The sequence below is a fragment of the Oncorhynchus kisutch genome, linkage group LG14 (genome assembly GCF_002021735.2).
Source record: "Oncorhynchus kisutch isolate 150728-3 linkage group LG14, Okis_V2, whole genome shotgun sequence".
Taxonomy (NCBI): domain Eukaryota; kingdom Metazoa; phylum Chordata; class Actinopteri; order Salmoniformes; family Salmonidae; genus Oncorhynchus; species Oncorhynchus kisutch.
In genome coordinates, this window is record NC_034187.2 from 37660304 (window position 1) to 37686612 (window position 26309).

General features: G+C 43.1%; 1 protein-coding gene across 6 annotated transcripts in view; it reads right to left on the reverse strand.

Annotated features, from left to right (window-relative positions):
• The window catches only part of asap2a (ArfGAP with SH3 domain, ankyrin repeat and PH domain 2a), an 87302-nt gene extending 61318 nt beyond the window's left edge, over positions 1-25984 (reverse strand). For 4 of the 6 annotated variants that reach the window (XM_031788356.1, XM_031788354.1, XM_031788353.1 and 1 more), the window contains exon 1: positions 25419-25984. In XM_031788356.1, coding sequence (XP_031644216.1) covers positions 25419-25544 — 126 coding nt within the window. In that variant the 5' untranslated portion in view covers positions 25545-25984. The remainder of the gene's footprint in view (positions 1-25418) is intronic. The other 2 variants (XM_031788357.1, XM_031788355.1) reach the window with 1 other exon arrangement.
• Positions 25985-26309: the final 325 nt, after the last annotated feature.

The window sequence follows — 26309 nt, forward strand, 5'->3', positions numbered from 1 at the left end:
TTGGCCCTAAAGCTTTTTGTAGGGAGCCAAGGAAAGCAACTATTGTCTGTGTCAGTGATGGGCACTAGCTAGAATGTAAACCAATACCTTTATGGCAATATAGCTAGCTCCTAATACAATAGCCCAACTTCTTAAACATTGTTTTAATGAGCTTGTTAGACCATGGTTGTCACTTGCTCAAATCATACTCTGTACCAAATGCATTGCCTATCAATAAACATCTTACAAATGTATACATATGATGCAGTCTCTATTGCACTCCACACTGCCCTTTCCCACCTGGACAAAAGGAACACCTATGTGAGAATGCGATTCATTGAATACAGCTCAGCGTTCAACACCATAGTGCCCCATAGTGTTTACGGTTAGGTACACATTGGAGCAACGATACGCACCGCATTGATTATATGCAACGCAGGACACGCTAGATAAACTAGTAATATCATCAACCATGTGTAGTTATAACTAGTGATTATGATTGATTGTTTTTTATAAAGATAAGTTTAATGCTAGCTAGCAACTTACCTTGGCTTCTACTGAATTCGCGTAACAGGCAGTCTCCTCATGGAATGCAATGAAATCAGGTGGCTAGAGCGTTGGACTAGTGTAAGGTTGCAAGATTGGAACCCCTGAGCTGACAAGGTGAAAATTTGTCGTTCTGCCCCTGAACAAGGCAGTTAACCCACCGTTCCTAGGCCGTCATTGAAAATAAGAATGTGTTCTTAACCGACTTGCCTAGTTCAATAAAAAAGGTATAAAAAATAAAATAATTTACAAATATATATACATACATTTACAAATCGGCACCCAAAAATACAAATTTCCGATTGTTAAGAAAACTTGAAATCGCAGTAATTAAATAAAAAAGAATTTAAAAATCTGCCATTCCGATTAAATCGGTCGACCTCTAGTTGAGAGCTTCAAGTTCCTTGGTGTCCACATCACCAGCATACTAACATGGTCCAAGCACACCAAGACAGTCGTGAAGCGGGCACGACAAAAACCTATTCCCCCTCAGGAGACTGAAAAGATTTGGCATGGGTCCTCAAAAGGTAGTACAGCTGCACTATTGGTTGCATCACTGCCTGGTATGGCAACTGCTCGGCCTCCGACCGCAAGGCACTAGAGGGTAGTGCGTACGGCCCAGTACATCACTGGGGCCAAGCTTCCTGCCATCCAGGACCTCTATACCAGGCGGTGTCAGAGGAAGGCCCTAAAAATGGTCAGAGACTCCAGCCAAGTCTAGGTCCAAGAAGCTTCTAAACAGCTTCTACCCCCAAGCCATAAGACTCCTGAACATCTAGTCAAATGGCTACCCAGACTACTCGCATTGCACCCCATTGCACTCTGTTGTCATCTATGCATTGTCACTTTAACTCTACCTACAGGTACATACAACCTCAACTAACCGGTGCCTCCGCACATTGACTCTGTACCAGCACCCCCCTGTATATATTGTTATTTTCTATACTGCTGCTTTAATTACTTGTTACTTTTATCTCTTATTCTTATCCATATTTTTCAAAACTGCAGGGGCTCGTAAGTAAGCATTTCACAGTAAGGTCTACCTACACCTGTTGTATTCAGCATTTCACTGTAAGGTCTACCTACACCTGTTGTATTCAGCATTTCACTGTAAGGTCTACCTACACCTGTTGTAATTCAGCATTTCACTGTAAGGTCTACCTACACCTGTTGTAATTCAGCATTTCACTGTAAGGTCTACCTACACCTGTTGTTTTTGGCGCATGTGACATTTTTTTTTAATATCATGTCATTCTACTGTATGTTCATTGTTATTAACTCCATCCTGATATTACACTGTTGATGTAAATGGAGTACAAAGGTTACTAGTTAGCTTGTATTCCCCGAACAAAAACACCAGTGTTCCTGTAACAGAATGTGGGTACTGAAATTATAGCCAGAGGAGGAAGTGGTGGCTTGTCAGAGCACAGACATGTTTCTAATTTCAGTGGTGCTCATGAGGACCCATCAGGGGCGCAACTTTCACTGGGGACAGGGTGGACATGACCCCCCCCCCCCCCACATTCTAACATTAGATTTTTGACCCCCCCCCCCCCTCCTCCCATTTTTATTAATGAACTGTGATACAAAAAAGCTGCATCTGTGTACTTTAGGACCATGCGGACGCCTCATAGTAGTCGGCTAGGCTGTTTGTCGGTTTAAGCCACTGTGTGGACACCACAGAGCGTGCGGACAGGCCGTGTGAAGGCAAAGCTTCTGACCAGCACGGTGCTGCTGTCTCTGTGTTGCACTTTTTTGTTGTTAAAGTTGTTAAAGCAAGCAAAGCAGAAACTGGCTACTCTTCATTTGACTGATGTAGCTGGCAAGGTAACTGATATTTGACTTTACAGAAAAAAAATGATTTATTCCCAGTGCTGAGCTAGTAGTGTAACTGACATGTTATGGTAGCTAGTGTTTCATCCCCTCTCGACTTCAGTTCTGTCTGAAGAGAATGAACTAGCTCCGTAGCTAATTTGGCATGGGTCCTCAGATCCTCAAAAGGTTTGACAGCTGCACCATCGAGAGCATCCTGACGGGTTACATCACTGCCTGGTATGGCAACTGCTCGTCCTCCGACCGCAAGGCACTAGAGAGGGTAATGCGTACGGCCCAGTACATCACTCCGGCCAAGCTTCCTGCCATCCAGGACCTCTATACCAGGTGGTGTCAAAATTGTCAAAGACTCCAGCCACCCTAGTCATAAACTGTTCTCTCTGCTATCACACGGCAATCGGTACCGGAGCACCAAGTCTAGGACCAAAAGACTTCTAAACAGCTTCTACCCCAAAGCCATAAGACTCCTGAACAGGTAATCAAATGGCTACCCAGACTATTTGCATTGCAACCCCCCCCCCCCCCTTTTACACCACTGCTACTCTGTTATTATCTATGCATAGTCACTTTAATAACTCTACCTACATGTACATATTACCTCAATTACCTTGACACCGGTGCCCCCGCACATTGACTCTGTACCGGCACCCCTGTATATAGCCCCGCTATTGCTATTTACTGCTGCTCTTTCATTATTTGTTATTCTTATCTCTTCATTTTTGTGTGTGTATTTTCTTGAAACTGCACTGTTGGATAAGGCCATGTAAGCAAGCATTTCACTGTTGTAGTCAGCACATTTGACCAATAAAATTGGATTTGATTCCCTACTTGTCAAACCTACAAAGTATAAAACAACTCTACAGACTTCACTGTCATGGTGCAGTCAGTACACAACATTGATGATGAATGCATACAGATGCGTTTGAATGCCCAGTCATATTCATATCATCTCAGACAAATTAGTGCAGTGTAAAACCATCTATAGACCATCCTATGAAACGGAATATCAGGCACTCAGAAATGTTGTTCCTCTGCTGGAAGTGTAAAATACAAAAAAAAGGGGGACATACAGTATTTGCATGATATGTTGTGATCATGAAGGCTGGCTGATTTCTGGCAAAGAAGTTGTTATTTTATCTCAGCATGTCTACAGATTCTCCCTTCTCCCTGTTTATGTTTGCTTGGAAATGTTGATATTGGCAACTTTACAGAAGAAACTGTGTCATTTAGAATTTACAGTGGCTAAGAAACGCATTGCTATTAATTGGAAGGTTGGTTATCCTCTCACAATGTCAAAGGATGGCAGAAATGTCAAGTTATGCATCACTAGATTTGATTTATTACAGGATTAAGGGTGTACTGTGCAACGTTCACATGGTCTTGGTGCCTTATATGGAATTTACCGTATTACAAAAAGGGTCTGTATTGAAAAGCAGATTTTTTTTTTGGGGGGGGGGGGGGGGGGGGGGGGGGGGGGGGGGGGGGGGGTCGAGCAGTCGCAAATAGTTGTTTTTTTTCTCCTCCATGGCACACGAGACACCGGTGTGATTTGCGCTGTCTCAGAGGACTAATCCATTGAGGTCACGAGGTTGCCTCAGTCCAAGAATAAGGGGATTGTGGCTCAGATGCACAAGGCACGTCTCTCTCCAGAATTGGCTCTCTCCCGCCATTTCGTGGGTTGTCATTGTGTGCATTGTTTGTGATGTCTATCAAGTCCCCATTACATACATCACTAATCGTAGCCTACATTTCCCATTTATTCCCATCATTTCTAATCTGCAAAGTTTGTTTCGTTACAGTAATTTCTGTTAATGCATACAATATATCATTATAGACATTTATTCTCATTGTCAGAGTGGTCATGTGTTTTGCAGGACAACCTATGCTACATTTGTGAGAAACAAGTTTGTTTATTTCATTTATGAGTTATCAATTTATTCATCGTCTTGTGTTTGAAACGCTCCTATCAATGTTGAGTAAAGACGCACACCTGATTACACACATAGAAGAAGGACGAGTCTCTCCTGACCCCTCCTGTCTCAACCTCCAGTATTTATGATGCAAGTAGTTTATGTGTCCGGGTGCTAGGGTCAGTTTTTTTTTTCTGGAGTACCTCGTCTTATCTGGTGTCCTGTGTGAATTTAAGTATGCGCCCTCTAATTCTTTCTCTCTCTCGGAGGACCTGAGCCCTAGGACCATGCCTCAGGACTACCTGGCATGAGGACTCCTTGCTGTCCCCAGTCCACCTGGCCGTGCTGCTGCTCCAGTTTCAACTGTTCTGCCTGCGGCTATGGAACTCTGACCTGTTCACCGGAAGTGCTACCGGTCCTAGACCTGTGGTTTTCAACTCTCTAGAGACAGCAGGAGCGGTAGAGATACTCTGAATGATCGACTATGAAAAGCCAACAGATTTACTCCTGAGGTGCTGACTTGCTGCACCCTCAACAACTACTGTGATTATTATTATTTGACCACGCTGGTCATTTATTAACATTTTGGCCATGTTCTGTTATAATCTCCACCCGGCACAGCCAGAAGAGGATTGGCCACCCCTCATAGCCTGGTTCCTCTCTAGGTTTCTTCCTAGGTTTTGGCCTTTCTATGGAGTTTTTCCTAGCCCCCGTGCTTCTACACCTGCATTGCTAGCGGTTTGGGGTTTTAGGCTGGGTGTCTGTACATCACTTTGAGATATCAGCTGATGTAAGAAGGGCTATATAAATAAATTGGATTTACATAGCCAGCACGCAAATGTAGGCCTCTAAAATGTGCCCATTTGGGGATGTCTGATGGTATTTCTGATCGTCTTAACTCACCACCACAAATTAGCTGTGGAGCTTATCAAAGTCATTTTCCCTTCACCTCAAACAGCAAGTTCAAAGTCTGTTTTTAGAATCAATTGAGAATGACAATAGTTCCTCTAAGTATTTGAACAATATTTCCAGCTCACTCACTTTCAATATCCACTCAGTAGGAAAGGGAAAATGTGATCCTCTGATCCAGTGGAAACGTCATAAAATACCTGATGACTTCTAATCCCTTGCACAAACAGTCTGCAGCGGTGTCTGTACCGACCCAGTTGATAGTTGATCAAATGTTTCAAGAGTGTTGAAGACAGGTCATGCGTGTATATATATATGTATATATATATATGTTTTTAATCAGGATATTTTCTATCTGCAGGCTGCAATGTTTTTGTGTTGGCTTTATGTAAGTTATTTTTACATCGTTGGCAATGGCAATAAAAGTTACTTTTAGATTTGTATACATTTTAATTTAGATTGTCTGTGGTTTCTACATTCTATGATTTTGAGATACAAAAGACTTATAAATGAAATGACTGTTCCACAAAAATGTGCATATGAAAATCAGAATTGGCAAGCAGATTGGTAGAAATGTTAAGATAAATTAGCATTCCCGAATGGAAAAGGTTGCCGACCGCTGGTGTATCCTATTACCGGCAACTTCAGGAGCATGACAGCAGAATCTGCGAAGTAACCAGTAACAGCGTGTGAGGAGGGTCGGGAAAAGGTTATCTTGATCTCTATCTCACGCGAGTCATTTGTGTGTCATCATTACTTAATCAAACAGCGTGCTTAAAGCATCAGACAAGTTCAATACATACAGTTGATTTTATAAAAAAACTGTATGGAAAAATACACATCTTAACATTTTAGGTGAACTCTACTTCACCTACTCTAGTTCACCGAGGTGGCTTAGGGATTTTAGCAGGGTTGAACAATCATGGAGGGTGACCTGATTAGGATTTCTCTTTTGGGGGGGGGGGTCCTCTTTTTTTCTGGGCATGTTTGAGTTACGTTATTTACAGTGACATAGGCCTACCTTCACAATAAGCTACTCAAATCAAATGTGCACACTGTTTTTCTTGACAAACTTCGGTGAGGCTAAATTGTTGGTATCTGTTGACCCCTAAACACAAAGGTGGAGTTCATGAATAGTCTCATTGTTTGTCTTTCATGGATCAATGGATAGCCTAAATTCTATAAGCTTGACAATGACGTTCATGCTTTCTCCATGGAGAGGAAGGTGTCTGGCCATGGTTTCACTTCTGTGGCAATGCAGAGCAGATGGGGGCTGGGATGGGTAGCCTTAGAGAAAATGGCATATGGGGGGGAAAGGGGATACCTCGTCAATTTCACAACCGAATGCAAATCAACCTGAAATGTGTCTTTCGCATTTAACCCAACCCCTCTGAACCAGAGTGGTGCAGGGGCTGCCTTAATCAACGTACACGTCATCGGCGACCAGGGAGCAGTTGTTGCTAGGGGTTAACAGCCTTGCTCAAGGGCATAACTGCAGATTTTTCCACCTTGCCGGCTCGGGGATTCGAACCAGCAACATTTGGTGCTTTTTCGATAGGCAGAGTAACATTCTATCCTAACACTGAAAGTGCAAAACGGAGGGATGAACTGAACAAATATATAAATGTAACAATTTCAAAGATTTTACCGAGTTACAGTTCATAGAAGCAAATCAGTCAATTTAAATAAATTCATTTGGCCCTAATCTAGGGATTTCACATGACTGGGAAAACAGATATGCATCTGTTGGTCAAGGATCCCGTAAAAAAAAAAAAAAAAAAGTAGGGACGTGGATCTGAAAACCAGTCAGTTTCTGGTGTGACCACCATTTGCCTCATGCAGTTTGACATCTAATTTCGCATAGAGTTGATCAGGTTGTTGACTGAGTAACCGGCTACAATCTAGCACCTTAGAGGCTGCTGCCCTACAGACATGGAATCACAGGTCACTTTGATAATGGAACACGAGTCACTTTAATAAATGTCTACATACTGCTTTACTCATTTCATATGCATGTACTGTATTTTAGTCAATGCCACTCTGACATTGCTCGTCCTAATATTTATATATTTCTTAATTCCATTATTTACTTTTAGATGTGTGTATTGTTAGATACCACTGTTGGAGCTAGGAACACGCATTTCGCTACACCCACAATTTCTGCTAAATATATAGTACCAGTCAAAAGTTGACACGCACTCATTCAAGGGTTTTTCTTTATATTTACTATTTTCTACATTGTAGGATAATAGTGAAGACATCAAAACTATGAAATCATGTAGTAACCACACAAAAAAAAGTGTTAAACAAATTAAAAAATATATGTTATATTTAAGATTCTTCAAAGTAGCCACCCTGTGCCGACAGCTTTGCACACTCTTGGCATTCTCTCAACCAGATTCACCTGGAATGCTTTTCCAACAGTCTTCAAGGAGTTCCCACATATGCTTAGCACAACTCATCCCAAACCATCTCAATTAGGTTGAGGTCGGGTGAATGTGTAGGCCAGGTCATCTGATGCAGCACTCCATCATTCTCCAACTTGGTCAAATAGACCTTACACAGCCTGGAGGTGTGTTGGGTCATTGTCATCTAAAAAACAAATCATAGTCCCACTAAGCACAAACCAGATGGGATGGCGTATTGCTTCTGAATGCTGCGGTAGCCATGCTGGTTAAGTGTGCCTTGAATTTTAAATAAATAAAACAGACAGTGTCTCCAGCAAAGCCCCCCACACCATCACTCCATGCTTCATGGTGGGACCTACACATGCAGAGATTATCCATTCACCTATTCTGTGTCTCACAAAGACACAGCAGTTGGAACAAGAAATCTCACATTTGGACTCATCAGACCAAAGGACAGATTTCCACCAGTCTAATGTCCATTGCTCATGTTCTGGTCCAAGCAAGTCTCTTATTATTATTGGTTTCCTTTAAGAGTGGCTCCTTTGCAGCAATTCATCCATGAAGGTCTGATTCACACAGTCTCCTCTGAACAGCTGATGCTGAGATGGGTCTGTTACTTGAACTCTGTAAAGCATTTATTTGGCCTGCAATATCTGAGGTGCAGATAACTCTAATGAACTTTTCTGCAGTAGAGGTAACTCTGGGTATTCCTTTCTGGCCGTCCTCATGAGAGACAGTTTCATCATAGCGCTTAATGGTCTTTGCGACTGCACTTGAAGGAAGTTGACATTTTCTGCACTGACTGACCTTCATGTTTTAAAGTAAATGAAGGACTGGACTGTCATTTCTCTTTGCTTATTTGAGCTGTTCTTGCCATAATATGGACTTGGTCTTGTACCAAATAGAAGGTACCCCTATATACCACTCTACCTTGTCACAACACAAATGATTGGCTCAAAAGCATTAAGGAAAGAAATTCGAAAATGTACTTTTAACAAGGCACACCTGTCAATTGAAATGCATGAAACTGGTTGAGAGAATGCCAAGAGTGTGCAAAGCTGTCATCAAGGAAAAGGGTGGCTACTTTGAAGAATCATGTTTTTGATTACTACATGACTTCATTGTTGATGTCTACACTATTATTCTACAACGTAGAAGAAAAGAAAAAACTTTAAACCTTGAATGAGTAGCTGTATCCAAACTTTTGACTGATACATTAAACATATGTAACCAATACATTTTGATTTGATGAACAGAGCAAAGTGAAAGCCTGCTCCAGAGCACTCAGGACCTCAGAAGTTGAACCTTGTCCTGTTAGACTGGGGCTAACAACCCTAAGAAAACTGCCAAGACAAAGAAGACCCTTCTCCCCCGATTGCTCAGTTTGTCCTGGTGGCCAGCTCTAGGAAGAGTATTGGTGGTTCCAAACTTTTTCCATTTAAGAATGATAGCGGCCACTGTGTTCTTGGGGACTTTCAATGCTGCATAATGTTTTTGGTACCCTTCCCCAGATCTGTGCCTCGACAAATTCCTGTGTCGGAGCTCTACGGACAATTCCTTCAACCTCAAGGCTTGGTTTTTTTCTCTGACATGCACTGTCAACTGTGGGACCTTATATAGACAGGTGTGTGCCTTTCCAAATCATGACCAATCAATTGAATTTACCACAGGTGGACTCCAATCAAATTGTAGAAACATTTCAAGGATGATCAATGGAAACAGGATGCACCGGAGCTCAATTTAGAGTCTCATAGCAAAGGGTCTATATAGTTACGTAAATAAGGTTAAAAAAAATTGCAAACACTTCTTTAAAAAAATACATTTTCATTTTGTTATTATGGGGTATTGTGTATTCATGAGAATTTTTTTTATTTTTAAATCTAATCCATTTTCAAATAAGGCTGAAACGTAACAAAATGTGGAAAAAGTCAAGGGGACTGAATATTTTCCGAATGCATTGTTGATGCTCCTAAAAACCAATGAGGACATGGGAGAGGTGGATATTGCAGTGCAACAAGCGTCAAAAACAGAACCAAGTTCTATTTTAGCACCTAGCTACGCAGACTTGCGCAAGAATTTTAGATGAAACCATTGAATAACATGCATGTGTAAATGTATTTTTGCAATGCGAGCAGTGTGGTCAGCATGTAACACACAAAGCCCATCAACCAGCATCATGCCTCAGCAGACACTTTCAATCTGAAGAGAGTGCTCTGTCAGGAAAACTGGGCGAGTGCACGGGGACAGATGGAGTCATAAACCAAGCCCGGCTGAACACGACAACACAGCCCTCAATCATTCTCCCACACTCACTCTCCCTCGCTCAGAAGCATTCATCTCACTGAGGCGTTCGCCGTTCAGAAAGAAAATACAAAATAATCACAGTTCACCAGGATCTAGGCCGTTCTTTTGTATCTCGTTGTTTGAAGCAGACGTTTTTTTAAATTAGAGGCTTTTAACCTAAAGAGTAGGGAACAAGAGGGGATTTCCACAACTGGCCACTGTACCATAGCATGATAGGACAACGCTGGGCCTTCTTACACCCCACGCAGATTATGTCAGAATCTTCTCCAAGATAAAACACTAAATTAAACTCAGCACATGGGGATGAAGATTTCAGTTCCTCTACTGGTATTGACGATGACCTTGCTTGAGTTGAGTAGATAGAGTGAAATAACAAGAGTCTTAATTCATGACATCAGGCACCATCTGGCTCTCTCCAATCTGGAGACTAACACCATTGAGCCTGTAGGGTCGTCACCGGGGCGATGGAGTCCCAGTAATACTTCCTAGGACACAGAGAGGGTTAAGGTTTCAAAGCTCTTCATCAATTCAAATAGATTCACTCCAAATTTACAACGCATCATCGTCAGAAAACAGCCGGCCCAGAGTCAGATGACAAACAGCTACAGCATCAAGTTGTTGCAAGTCATGTTATTCCAGAGAGAGTTGAGTATAAAAAAATATGTTTTTATAATTTCTTAAAAGAGATTGCAATAATAGATTTCTGAATTAAGTCAACAGTCTAACCAGAAATATTGGATATTGCTAAGGAAACTGAGCCAATGGACGACATACTTGGGGTTCTCACTAGTTGGTTTATTACAAATCACAATTACCCAAACACTTCTTGAACAAATGGAACATTAGACTTTAAGATAAGATCTGTGTCCATCTTTTTGTGTTATTTTAAGCCTTTACAAGTAAACCCAAGTGACCATATTGCAAACCCATTTCCCCAAACCACACTAACATCCTCTCTGGCTGCACTACCATCCCACTTCCCTCCTGCCTGTCAGTGTCACCGCCATAACGGGAGAAAAATGCCAATTCCTGCCAGCCAGACATTAACCCCAGAATGGATGACCAACACAGGCCCCCACATCTGCTGTCTGGGCCTGGTTTAGCTCAGAGCTAGGAAGGTGAGGCAAGGCAAGGCCTTATACCTAAAGCACTTGCCTTACATTATCCAAGGTCTCTCAAACCAAAACATGGAGAGAAATTAGCATTCATGTTTCATAGTGCATCCATTATATGTCTCTTCATGGGTTTTGGTGTACATTTCAATGCCCCTTCTGTGGTTTGTGGAAAAATCAGGGAAAACATCTTTTGAAAAACAATATATATTTTTTTGAAGTAGTTTCCTTAAAATGTTTGTGTATTTTTAGGCCATGATATCACCACATTGGCTAGATTGTCAAAACCCAGAGATATTAGTTTTTTACCTAGACACAAACTGAATCCTTCTGCTGCTATCGTTCGCTACATACTTCAAGTCTGAGACTGCAATCACTAAAGTTGGTTGTGGTGAAAACAAAAATGAAGGGTGTGGTAGAAAAAGTCATCAGGGTTTGGATCATCTCTAACCAATCAGAGTATCGAAGCCAGTGACCCATTTTCGAAACGTCAATTTACTACAATGTTTCTAAACCCAGAAGCGCAACCTCGCGAGAATTCCAAGAACGCTTGCGAAAGAGACCAACCAGACCAGGGTTTGAGAAGTCAATGAGAAAAATAAATAAAATATTCCTTAGTTGTTTAATTTTCTTAAAAAGTTACAACCTACATTTGAGCCAATGTCTGAAATAGTTGAACATGTTATTACTACAACCTCGCGAAAGTGACAAAATTACACGTTTTCATTTCTGTCAAAAACAGCTTTATATCATAAAAAGTGCCTTTGATTTGATGGCCTTCACATGCGCAGTTCGGCGTGAGACGGCCGTTAGACCAGATGTTTCTGTGCATGAGCTAGCCAACATCGCCTTCGAGAGTGATCTGGGATTTCTATTGGAGAAGCAATTTCTGCCTATATACATACTGTACTGTCTTTGGATTTACTAACGTGTGTTTTGGCCCAACCCATCGGCCTCTGGAACCAATCAGACAATCTAGAATGCACAGTACCAGTCAAAAGTTTGGAGGTGGTGGTGTGATGGCGTGGGTGTGGGGGAGGGGGGGACTTTGCTGGTGACACTGTCTGTGATTTCAAAGCACACTTAACCAACATGGATACCACATCATTCTGCAGCGATACGCCATCCCATCTGGTTTGCGCTTAGTGGGTCTATCAATTGTTTTTCAAAAGGGCAATAACCCAACACACCTCCAGGCTGTGTAAGGGCTATTTGACCAAGAAGGAGAGTGATGGAGTGCTGCATCAGATGACCTGGCCTCCACAATCACCTGACCTCAACCCAATAGAGATGGTTCTGGATGAGTTGGACCATAGAGTGAAGGAAAGGCAGCCAACAAGTGCTCAGCATATGTGGGAACTCCTTCAAGACTTATGGAAAAGCATTCCAGGTGAAGCTGGCTGAGAGAATGCCAAGAGTATGTGAAATATATTTTTGATTTGTTTAACACTTTTTTGGTTACTACATGCTTCCATGTGGTATTTCATAGTTTTGATGTCTTCACTATTACACAATTTAGAAAATAGTAAAAACAAAGAAAAAAAACAATTAGTAGGCGTGTCAAAACCTTTGATGGTACTGTATTTCCATTCTAGGAATCATAGGGGAGTAAACATAGACCCAGACTCATTGTGGAGGAGAAACTAACATCCGCGGTTGTGGCATAACATTTGGCCGAAGCAATGACTTTGGGTAGCTAGGCAAACATATTTCATGTCCACAACTGATTCCAAGGCCCTCGAAAGGCCAGGGGAGTGGGTACTGGGCAAGAAGAGCAAAAAGAGAAAATGTTTTGGTCAATAAGGGACATGAGAAAGATAATTTGACAATCCAGGACAATATGCTCTCACTCCCAGAGATGAGACTAATCAATGCCAGGATTAGATTAGTTACAGACTAAAAAGCATTCCTGGATGCTTGCATATCGGATAGTGTCAGGGACGACCCGGACTCATTGTTCTCGTCACGGAACTATTTGATGACCGGAATATCTAGCAGCCGGAACCCCACTGCTACAGACTTCCACCCAGAGAAAACGAAGCAGTTGTGTGGGTTAAATCAAATTTATTTATATAGCCCTTCATACATCAGCTGATATCTCAAAGTGCTGTACAGAAACCCAGCCTAAAACCCCAAACAGCAAGCAATGCAGGTGTAGAAGTTAAAAAGTGCCACCCCCACACAGCCAGCTCTCGTAGTCTGGCCTCAGACGAGTAGTCGGTCAGCCTCGCTGCCACACCTTCTTTGAACTGCTGAGGATCATGGAAGGGAGAAGGGAGGGACACCCACACATGTCTGGTTCCCGTCTGGTGTCAATATATTACACGTCACTGACTCCACCCCCCCAATCCTGGAGTCATACAAGGAAACAGTGACACAAATTGAGGCAGTGCCAAGAAAGGAGGCAGTCTGGGGTAATTATCTAATTCATTGAGGGGGGGGGGGGGGCTTGATTCTAATCCAAGTTTTATAGAGGCACCAGATGTTAAAGTCAAAACAAACACCCTGAAAAGAAGGGGGGGGGGGGGGGGGAGTCTGCTGGGCCTGGGAAGCAGTGTTTTTGCAATAGGGTTTACTTTACACCACCCTGGTCTCTGTGAAAGAAGAGAAATTCTGTGTGCCATGTGAGAGACCTGACACACAGTGCTCCAACACTAATTTCACTACTGTGTTCAAACCTCCCCCTCCTGAAGGTGGCATTTAAAGTACACAGTAGAGTGTCTCTCCTGGAAGTCTTTACAGAAGCTACTCGCTACCTCTTAGCTCTTGCTGCAAGTCATATTTCAGGAAATTGGAGCAAGACTGGGGGGGGGGGGGGATTAAACGGGGCAAAGAGAGGTCTAGTTAATGATGTCTCTATGTGCAGCCATGACTCTGGGGAGTAGGCTGCCACGGCAGAGCCCATTACTGTGACTGCTGAGGTGGACAGACCTCCTCCTCCCTAATGGTGCCCTCTTTGAATGTGCTTCACCTGCCACGTCAGACCGACCAGTTGGGATCACAGCAGGGGTGGAGTCACTCAAATGGCAAGCAGGCAGCTACTCTAGTTACCTTGGATGCGAACACGCAATTGCATGCACGTACACTCAAATACAGATGCATTTGAACGAGCGCACACAAAACCCAGATATACACAAGAGAACAAAAAGACACACACAGCGTTCTCCATTGGGTGTAGTCAACCACACAGTAAAAGGTGGAGGAGGACAAACAGAAGTGGGAAAGCTGCAACTCATTTAAATACATACGACCATGGGCCTCCCGAGTGGCGCAGCGGTCTAAGGCACTACACATTGCAGTGCTTGAGATATCACTACAGATCAGGTTTCGATTCCAGGCTGTGTCACAAAACGGCCATGACCCGGAGTCCCATAGGGCGGCGCACAATTGGCCCAGCGTCGTCCGAGTAGGGGAGGGTTTGGCCAGGGGGGGGGGGGGGGGGGGGTTACTTTCAGGCTGACTTTGGTTGTCAGTTGAACAATGTTTCCGCCGACACATTGGTGCAGCTGACTTCCAGGTGTTAAGAAGTGCGGTTTGGCGGATCATATTTCAGAAGACACACGACTCTACTTTTCGGGTTCGGGAAAGACGAACCCAACGGTGTAACTCCAATGCCAGAGTGTGCAAAGCTGTCATCAAGGCAAAAGGTGGTTACTTTGAAGAATCTAAAATATATTTTGATTTGTTTAACACTTTTTTTAGTTACTACATGAGTCCATGTGTTATTTCATAGTTTTGATGTCTTCACGATTACTCTACAATGTAAAAAAAAAATAAGGAGAAACCCTTGAATGAGTACGGGTCCAAACTTTTGACTGGAGCTGGATCATTTTTTTATTTTTTTTAAAAGGCACTCGCACATCTGAGCCATCTTTATTTGTAGGTGCATGGTAACAGTTGAATAAAATGAGGGGGGGGGGGGGGGGGGGGGACACTGCTCTTCAGTAAGCTTTATGTATCGGCCTCACAGCCTTCGTTAAAGCTCTGACTGTGAGGCCGATACGTAAAGCCTCTCTAAGAGCAGTGTTACTATCAACAGCAGTTTCTTATTTTTTCTCACTGTAATAATATTAGGTTAATGACTGAAGTGCGTAGTTGAGAGCGTGTGAAAGCAGGCGGGAGACTAAAGGAGCTGCCTTGTGGTAAAGCTATTCAGCGCTCTAGAGAATAAGACTGATGTCATTTAACAATTGAAATGCCTGGCAGACGAGTCCGGCCCAAAACAGGTGCGCGCCTGAGAAGCAGCGTACTGAGCAAAGGAAACAGCGCAGCGTACTTCCATTTCCCTGTGTGCGTTACGGCCTCAGCTCTATGCACTCACTGTATGTGATTTGGATGAGAGATCTTTAAAATAAGGGGAGAAAAAACAACAACCTTTCAAGCACTTCATTCACAACTTTGAGCAATTTGGAGCAACTAAGTCAATATTTGAATAGGCCTGTGAACCATTAAGGGGACCACTAACAAGCTGTGGTTCCAGTGTTTAACACAGAGCAGTAATACATGCAGTCAGCCTGGGGGGGGGGGGGGGGGGGGACTGTGGAAAAGTCCACCCGCTCAAAGAGTCAGTGTCCTCACTGGGCTTATTATGGTCGCTAGGAGTGTTTAAAGAGCCATGCGGAGGAAGTTTAGCAAAGAGAAGGGAGAAAACAGCCCCCTCTCTCTCTTTACTGGTGTCACAAGACCAGCCCCCTGCAGCTTCTGACCAGGGAATGAGTCAAGTACACACACACACACACACACACACACACACACACACACACACACACACACACACCTCTCTGAAGGCCACTCAAATACACATCAAAAGAGTAGTCTGATGTCAAGCAGGATTAAAATGTACAATACATGCAAATTTGAACACAAAACAGAAGAGAGAAAAAAAACAGGACAAAATGGTAAACTGAGAACAAGCGTTTACCAATTTAACAATTGACAACCTGGTAAATATGTCAAACTTACTGTCGGACTTATTCCAACAACACTTTGTCCAAAACTAACTCAACAGGCGTTTGGTGGTTTACTACTCCTTGGTGAAAACTGTAAAAACTACTAAAAAGGGGACCCTTGGACCTGAACAGTCACCACCTGCCAGCAATAATACTCACACTTTGGTGAGGACATAAACTGAGGTACTAAAACCGTCAAAGAAAACAAACCCTAGTTTGGAATAGAAAGGCAGCCGAACCCCCGGCGTAGCTACCTCATGTCACTCTAGGCTACATCAATGGATGGCTCCATTTACGTCTGGAGAAACTGACCCTCTGCCCTTCAATTGACCCCTTCAAAACATATTTTGACACATTGTACACACTTCCTTTGTGTTCTATGGGGCTTTATTATTGTGTCATCTGGAGAATTTCAAACAGATGAGGTTCAACATTTCCCCATCGCAAAATTGGGCTCTTCAGGCATCGTCAACAAAAAAACTTTCAAGTTGGTCTCGTCTGAGCAGATTCTCACAGGTTATAATGCACTTGGGGTTTGGGTGCAAGATGATTCTCAGAGCCACCACTGCCTGTGAACACTGGACAAGATGGGGCATGCCTCAAAAGCATTCAGATTTGGGCTTTTTCAACACTTAGTGGCTATTTGAGACTGTGTGAGAACTGTCCATCTCGACACTACAGACTCACAGGGACGATTGAAAATATATACTAGTGATGTGCTTGAAGAGCGAGGTGACTGAGCAGTGGGGGCAAGTGGGACTTTTTCCTCAGCCCTCAATGATCATCAATTTCCAAAGAGCTCAGAGGGCTTAAAAGGTCAAATAAAGGCAAACGGGGAGCATCGCCAAACCCCAAGGGTGTAGTACACTTTTACTTAATCACACAGTGACCCGCATCCACTCTTGGTGGGCATGTTCTGGTAGGCAGTACAATGAGTAACTGTTAACCTGGAAATTCAGGATTCAAATTTCACTTGGTATACTTGTCGGAGTAAACCAAGTGACAATGCAAATATCAAGCTTTGAAAGAAAAGAGAGCTTTAACTACCTGGGGGGGGGGGGGGCGGGGGGAGAACTAATAGCAGAATTTTTGTGAGTTTGTTAAATACTCCCTTAAAAGTCAAACAAAGGGTATAAATTAGCAGGGGACTGATGAGCTCAGCTTGAGGGAGGAGTGGGTAAATTAGGACCAAATGAGTCTTGCAACAACAACAAAAAGAACCCAGTGAACGTAAACAGTTTCTGGCCTGCTCACATCTACCAATGTGTCGGCATCACGGTGGATACTTAGCAATGCCAAAAGGGTCATAGTTACATACAAGGAGCATATGAGGATCAGGACAAGGAACAAGACTGTGCGGTCACCTGGAAAAACCAACGGGTGATTCTGGAAAACATATGGGCCAGTGTGCTGTGGAAGGGGATGCTATGAAGAGGAATGCAAGATCCTTGTATGAAGCTCCTTTGAAGTTTTTCCAGGACCGTCTCCTGGAGTACGACATGAAGAGCGGCACCGCAACAGGACCACGTTAGGCAGAGGCATAAGAAATTCAGCGGTGTTCAAAAATAGAGTTCTTTTGAGATGCACGAACAGAAATCTCTCAACACATTGCCGTGCGTTTTTTTTCCGGCTCTACAGTATGTGAAAAGAATGGGGTGCAACAGGGAGCCCGATTTGCTTGACAAATGGAACTAGTCAGAGGAAAGACATTCAGGAAACTAGAATATCAGCCACATTGAAGATATCCTAACCTGACAAAGACGCTTTACATCATTTTGTTTTGTTGATTCACGTAGAGAATCTGTTCAAAAGCGCATAATTGCTAAGGGCACTTCCAATCATGTAAAAAATAATAATAATTAAACTACAATCTATCCATTTATAACTACGTAAGACATTTGGCCTTCTTGATGGTTTACTTACACATCCAGCTTCTCAGAACCTAACAAAAGCTTGAGGGGGAACACATGTGAAAGCCCGTCCTCATGAGCCCACTGCAGTTTTCTTAAGTGAAAGCGACAACCCAGCAACACAATTACAAAGATTCCTGAAGAAACTGCTCTCCCCCTGCATGTGCAGGGGTCACGGCAACAAATCAATGAGGGAGTTCATTAATGAAGAGGCATGGACTGTCAGAGAACAATGGCCTTGAAAAGGAGCTGTTCACGGCAATCTTTGGCAGGCCCCCTGACGGAGGGCCTCCACACTTCCATGTAACCCCACTCCCAACAAAGGCCGGTGAACTCCTGACCCCCCTACCCAATCAATGTCCCACACACACACACACCAGAGATTTGCTTGCAGTATTGTATCCCAACAGCCTAGGCTCACCAGTTGGGAGGACAGCCCCCCAAAAATGATTGGGTCAGTACCGTGAACACCCCCCCCCGTTCCCTCTTTCCACTGTTTAGCCCCATCGGGAGGATTTATAATTTGTAGGACGGCCCCAGAGAGAGAGCCTGAGACTGGGTGATAACAGGGAGCCTGCTGCCTCTGGTTCCAATTGTATGAGATACATCACACTTCTAATGCACGGCAAGGAGGAAACACGCTGGGTACTCTTGGGGTGGAAAAGATGACTTTTCATAGTCTCCGATTGTGTGATACCACATGGCATTTCTGCCTATTTGCTAAACAGACTGAAGTGAAACTGTAGAAAGAAAAAAAACATTGCCTCAAGCCTTAAGGTCTCTTTTTTTTTTTTAAACAAAGACTAAGTTGAAGAGACACACAAAAAAAAAAAAAATTTACTTTCATTGACCGAATAGAACATCCTGGTCATTAACAGGATAGTTCTGGATTATGGCAATACCATTTCTATGTCTCTGCGTCCAGTATGAAGGAAGATGTAGTTAGCAAGTCAATGCTAGCTATCATTAGTGATCGCTTAGCGCAAAGACTGGAAGTCTTCGGGTATAGCGCTAAGCTAATTAGCATTGGCTCGCAAAACTACCTCAAAATTCCTTCTTACTGGACGCAGAGGCATAAAAATGGTATCCACAAGTTCATCTGACATTTCAATTACAGTAAGTATGATAAGCTCCTTAAGAGGGATATGCAGGCCAAGGTGGCTGGCAGTGGGCAGCTCACAAGGCAAACATCCTCCTGTGTTGTCCCCAAGGCAATTACTCATGGATTGTCTCTGTGTGCATGCTTAACCCTTGTGTCTGAGGCCTTGTTAAAAACTTTCCTCCATGCCCCCGGTTCTGCCCCACAGCTGCTCGTTCCAGTCCAGCCTGGCTGGCTGTTCCCGCAGGACAATGCCTGGAATGGCCATAGGAATCTGGGAGTAGATGAGGCCACGCCTTCTGCCGGCCCGGGAACACAACGCGAAACACATAATGAAGGGTTGTCAGACGCACCATCAGGCTGATTATCCAGAGGTAACATGGATGTAGGCTCCGTGAGAAAACCTACTACTCTTTGTCTGTAGATACGGTCGATATATTGTAGATATATTTCTGTTAAGCTTTCAGATCACACCTCTCTTGGCAGAGTGGTGGAGCCTGGGGTGGCTGGACGCTAGAGTATTGACATCTTTTTAGAAAGGATATCAGTTGCATCCTTTTCTCCGTACTCCGAGAGGAACCGCAATTCAGAACAATTGGAGAGGGGTTTGAAAAGTGGGCTGAAAAGGATGATTCAAGGCCAGGAAGAGTCCTTTGTGTATCATTCCTTCACGAGACAATGCAGCTAGCCTTGGCAGTCACCCTCCGCGCATCATCCATTCCCCCTGCTTTCCAAAATCTTCAGGAATTCAATTAGGAACCACTTGAGTATGGAGTGGAGGCCACTTCCTCATTGTTAACCAAGAACATTGAATTGCCTTAATAGAGAGAGTCTGGCTGGTGCAAACAGTTGCCCCAGATGACAGGAACAACCCTGCCAATCCCCTAACACTACTCAATCTCCATACAGAACAATGCAGTCGGACAACATGCATCACTAGCACGTTGCTGGAATACCAACGTTGTGGACTCAGAGTTGTCCCAGGATAAAATAGCCAGAGGGTACAGGAAGACAACAAAAAAAAGTCAATGCAGAAAGCAGGCTATAAATATCCATCATTCAACTGAGAAAAATGGGCAGCATGGGATGTGGGTGACAGACAGTCAATGAGCCTGGTCCACCATTGGTCCCCCCCTCTTGTGGACTCTTGTGTGGGGTGCTGCCATGCTCAGATTCCAGGAATATTTCTCTGTGGAAGGAAGGCCCGTGTGTGTGCACAATGGGTGCTATCGGAACACATGAAATGTCATCCATTTTACAGGCCAACACAAAGGATAGGCAACACGGTGTGGGTTTCACACTGGATGTGCTAACCCCGCATGTACCTTGGAGTAGGAAACCGCAGTTTGCTTGGAACCCATAAATCGGAGAGGACGTGGTTTCGCAAAACCAAAAGAACTATGCCATGTCTAAGAACTAGATAACTCACCTGTTGTTCAACGATGATAGCCGGTAAGACCAGCAATTTAGTTCTTGAGTCAGAGGCTTCACTCCCATTGTAAGAGGCCAAAAGCAAATCTCTGCCAGTGCCTCTAGTCTACTGTACAAAAGGCTCCGGTCTTGAACTCCTGCCATGGCAGTTCAAATGGGAGCGTAATTGAACAACAGCCATTAGTGAAGAGAACATTAACTTATCAGACAAAATACATCTCTCCCTCTGAGCCAGATCTGGGGGGTGGATGCATGATAAATCAGATCAAAAAGGAGTGGTCTATTCATTTTGATCCCACTTAGCCCTTGTTCCACTGCTGGCAGAGCCAGGGGCAACGCCAAGACTGCTCCAAATAACTAACTAAGAACTGCCATTCTTTGACATCTTTTCAGTTTTACGAAAGGCATACCAGTGATGGTAATATTTTGACTCTGAATACATTAGAGTGAGTGCCATTAGACCTGAGCACTTAGTCCACACCCTAATGGACGCAGATGAGATGCCGATTAAGGCAGCCTCCCCCCCCTCTCTGATTCAGAGGGGATGGGGTAAATGTGGAAGACATTTCAGTTGTACTACTGACTAGGTATCCCACTTTCCCTAAATGTTCTGTGATGGCGTCGCCTCTTTCAAAACACTGTGCATTCCTCTCGAACTCTGAGCAATGTAACATCTGCACAGTCAGAGACTTGCTTGCTCAAAATGAGAACGTATGTGATCAGACTAATATAAACCAAGGCTCTTGTAAAAAAGCTCAGCGGGTGGGGACAAACTGTTGTCTTATAGTTGTGGTTTTAAGAGAACTGTAATCCGAGTAGCACTTTTAGTGGCTCCTCCTCTGCAGGGCACATTAAGCCAATTTATTTGGGGATGAGAGACAAAGCTTTTACAGCCGCAAACCTAATTAAAGTTCCGCCCACTGTAATTGGTTTATCACACAACAGACTAGGTCCCATTAAGCTCTGTGCTGTATAGTGTCTCATAGATAGTATCTCCCTCTGTGTAACACTAGAGGGCTCATCTGAACAGACCCGATCGATGCCATCAGTCAAGATTGAGGGATGTGAAGAGTGAGGCAGTAGGCCCATATCAACAATTCCAGAGCACTCAGACGAGACAAGCTACCATCAAACAGAACTGGTGGTTCTGCTGGACCTCTTGAATCAGCCCTCTTGAAACAGAAATTAAGCCATCTAGATCCACAAATTCTCACCCCTTCCAGAATTAAAATCTTTCACGCCAACATGTACAGCCTGCATGGAATCAGGTGTTGTTGTTGCATCTACCAGTGCTGACAAAACTCCCACATGTAATTTCCTTAATGTCAATTATTTAGCACAAAAGTGCATAGTTTAATGGGAACGCAAAATTTTGGGCGCCAAAATCTGTAGCCCTAAATACCAGCGTGACAAGCAATAAGGCAATTCTAAAAACTGGAACGACAACGGTCATTCGACATATTGCGAAACATCTGCTGCACAGTCAACATTTTTAAATTGCTGAAATACAGACTTGAGCAGGATAGATGTGTTCAGCTCCCACTGCCTTCAAACAGTCCTCAACTGTCAAGGACAAAAATGGAGACACTAGCACTTTTATAGCAAGACACAAATCTTTGTGGTCACAGAATCAGCACACTGCTGGGAATTCAAAACTATCAGGGATCCTTCGTGCAGGGATGTAGTCTATTGGCCATGTGTAAATACTTGTTGGTACAGAACATAAAACATTGGGTCTTTATCGTTTAGTCATCAACAAGGAGGTGAGGAATAGAGAACCAAAAAGCACTTGGGGTCTTTCTTTGTTGTCTATTTACCTCGTTTAAATAGGAAGTTGTTGCTCTGATTTGACAGTGCCCAGTGGTGGTGTCCATTGATAGACATGGACAATATTAGGCCTACTTCCCACACACAAAACAAGAATAAAACCCATTGACCTTTCACCTGCTTAAATCTACTGGATTAATCAAATGCGGTTTGCATTTGTTCATTGCACCTTAATAACATTACTAGAGCAGTAAGAAGGAAAAATCTGTAGAAATGACACTGTCGTGTTCAAATGCACTGCCGCGGGCCAAGGCACCTTTTGAGTGCATTTCTGATTCCAGTTCAGCCGCCAGGACACAATACGTGTTCGCAGTTCACTGCGTTGTCTAATTGGGCAAACAGGCTCAAGGCCTTGTTGTCCTTGGGTAAATTCATTTGAATTCAATCCCTTTTTGACAGCAATCCCTTTAGATTTGAACAAAACCTTCCAGACATATTTGCCCATCGTAGAAGTGCTCAAAAAAAGTAACTTTTGTACCTGAATGACAAAACCTTTTTTTTTTTTTTTTTTTTTTAAATATACCTCAACATACTATGAAACATCCATGTTTCCATCACCGGAAAATATAAACGGTTGAGATTGATATCATTTCAAAGTTTACAAAACAGGGCTGCCAACTATTTAATACTTTTTGTGAAAAAGATTTCCAAAATCCAATGTTTTTAACTTTAACGTCAATTAAAGTGTAAATTATGTTTTTTTTCTTCATTTTCTCATACTTCAGCACCTAGTCCCTATTTTGCATCATTTAAGGTTGTTGTGCCTGTCCTCAGTAGAGACAAAACATGCCTTTACAACAATTGCACTTGTGTTTTCCCTGCCACAATGCAGAAAGGTCCATGTAAAAAAAAAGATTATTATTTTAATAATCTGAAATGTTTCCACACGGACACACTCTCTCCAAGATACTGTTGAGAGACACGAAAGGTTTAAACCAGAGCAGGCCACAAGAAACATCTACACAACAACCAGACAGCTCTGAACAGTAACCTATAGGCTATATAACATGTGCCCAGAGTTTCCTGGTCAGGTCATGTGGTCCGGGAAAAACTCCTGGCCCTGCTAGGCCATAACCACTGAACACAACATTTAATCTAACCATTTACACCTTCAGGAAAGGTTCATCACCTGTCAGCTTTAAAGAGCTGCCTGCCTACTTCACACCTCCAGAACCACAAGTTTATTGCTCTCTCATACAGGTGTGTAGATAATCTGTCTGAGGTTGTCTGGAATCAAAGCCTCAACTCCGATGCCAGGATGTTATTCTGATGACATAGGTCTTTAAAGCTTGAGGCTTGATGCGCAGATGTATTTTTCCCCCTCAAGTCAGTTAACATCTAAGAGAGGGAAAACGTTGTACCACTAAAAGAAGATACTGTCCGTATGTATTGAGGACAAACGGACTAACTTCGCTTAGCGTGAACCCGTTGTCCCTCTTGCAGCATTTCTTCCCTGAAATAACTACTTTACTGAACACATATATAAACACAACAATTTCAAAGAGTTTTCTGCATTAGAGTTCATATAAGGAAATCAGTCAATTTAAATAAATTCCTGAGGCCCTAATCGATGGCTGGGCATATGACTGGGCAAGGGCACAGCCATGGTTGAGCCTGGGAGGGCCACTGGGGAGCCAGGCCCAGCCAACCAGAATGAGTTTTTCCCCACAAAAGGGCTTTATTACAGACAGAAATACTCCTCAGCACATCCCCCTTCAGACGATCCAGCAGGTGAAGAAGCCAGATGTGGACGTCCTGGGCTGGCGTGTGCCCAACATTTGAGAAAAATAAGCTTTTTGTGCGTATGAAACATTTCTGGGATTGTTTATTTCAGATCATGAAACATGGGACCAACACTTTACATGTTGCGCTTATATTTTTGTTCAGTGCACATCTTTACATCCAGGCTGTATCACAACCGGCCCTGATTGGGAGTCCCATAGGGCAGCGCACAATTGGCCCAGCGTCGTCCAGGTTTGGCCGGTGTAGGCCGTCATTGTAAATAAGAATTTGTTCTTAACTGACTTGCCCAGTTAAATAATCCATGCATGATAATCCAATCAAATTTGATTTGTGACCTTAACATGAAATTCTTACTTACAAGGAGGAAGCTTAGCAGCACACCTTTCATGCAAACAGTGGCAATACAGCAGATTTAGGGACATGATCAAGGGCTTAGGTGAGTCTCCTCATGCACAACCAAGAATGGAGTAGGCATATTTCAAAGAATGTTGCTGGTCTCAAATGCTGGTCCCTTGTTATATAACTTCAGAAATGGCTGACATTAGCTGTTGTTGCCTTTTGAACAATGGCTATGTGATTAGTAATATGTGGAAGTGGAGCATACGCAGTCTGTGGTGCGGCAGCTTCCCATGTGGGAAATGCTATTTATATCATTTGACAGGGCGAGGCTCAGAGCTCTGTTGGCTGTATAGAGATGGGTGGTGTTGGTAGGTTTTCATAAAACAAAGCATAAGTGTCCTTTCTGACAACGACCTGCAAGTTTGATGAAGCTTACCCATCTAATAAACCCAGAGTAAAACAGTATTTCGGGCGTAGCCTAACATAAATAGTTAATTTGAGACAGGTGCCACATTCATGACAAAGCTCTTCTATTCCTCAATAGACATGAAACAAAAACGAAATGAAGAGCCATTGTTTGCATGATATAACTTTCCACTGTGCTGCCCATGTTTCCCTGGGAAACGGGTTATTATTTTGAAGTTAATGTATCATTAGGGCCAAGCGATTCGTTTTGAACTCGTTGGTTGTAAACTAATGACTAAAGGGGGAGTCTCCAAGTAAACAAAGAGGCTGTAATTCCCATTACGCAGTTCTATTATCCAATAACTCTTCGGATTTTATTATATTATGCACATAATAGCAACAATAGAGAAGCTGTGTAAAAAAAAAAAAAATCAATGACGCCTAATTGAAGAAGATACGTTTCCACTTTCCTCTGTGTGAGAGCAACGCAGGACAAACGGAGCCAGAAGCCTGCTTGATGAAAACGCCCAACCATGAATAATAAAATAGCCTGCTGTGATGACAGCATCTTGCCAATTACCTTAGGGTACGTTTATAACCGACCTACGAACTGCAACTAGGTTGAAGTTCTGCATTAGCTCTAACCTCGGTCGTGTCCAGCGATGCGGACCTTGAAGTAGCCCTACGCGTCTAAAAATTCACCGCACAACTCACCTCCTCCAAAGCAGTCACGGTATTCCTACAGTGGGACATTCTGGTGGTGAAGTTTGAAGCCGTCGGCGCTTTGTAATCTTCATTTGTCTCCGCCACGAACTCCGAAACTGTAATTTGGTCCGGCATATTTTTAATTTTTTTATTTATGTATCCTTTTTTCAAAAATATTTTTTTGTATTCCCGTTAAACACCAGCGATTTAATTCGAATTTGAGAACTTTACAATAGAAAAGTCTGATAAAATGGTTTCCAGTTAAGCATTGCAGTTAGCTATTCCCTTGTCGGCGCAGTCCCAACCTCACTGCAACAATGTTGCACGCTTCTAACTCGGTTGCTACTGCAGCCTTTTTTTTTTATTCGATGGCTCACTGCTCTAAAATGTATACTTCCCCCGTCAATTTTTGGCGGGTCCCACTCGACTTCCAGGGAAATCCAAAGACAACTTCTCGGCTTTTATCTTCTGGTGGTGCCCTCTTGTCTTCCAAAGCTCAAATAAAGCCTGTGAACTTATTTCCTAGCCTGGGAAACAACAAGACGTTTCAATGAAAGTGCAGAACTTGACAAAGGTGAAGGAGGAGGGATTCAATGGATGTGCACTATCCAATGGAGAACACCAGCTGGTGAATATGACCCAATCAGAGTCGAAGGAAGGCGTGGTCTCTCTCATCATTACAGTGGCATTCTGAGATTTTTTTTTTTTTATTGAGTAAAACTGTCTGAAGTATTGAAATAGTACTCAATCGGTTCATTATTATGTTTCCATTCATTGCAAGATGAAACTAAATCATATCTTAATTCACACACACACATTCAATTACAATTTAAAAGGGAACTTATTGTTTGGGAAAAGTAGGTACCTACTCAGTTGCACAACTGAACGTAATTCAATATC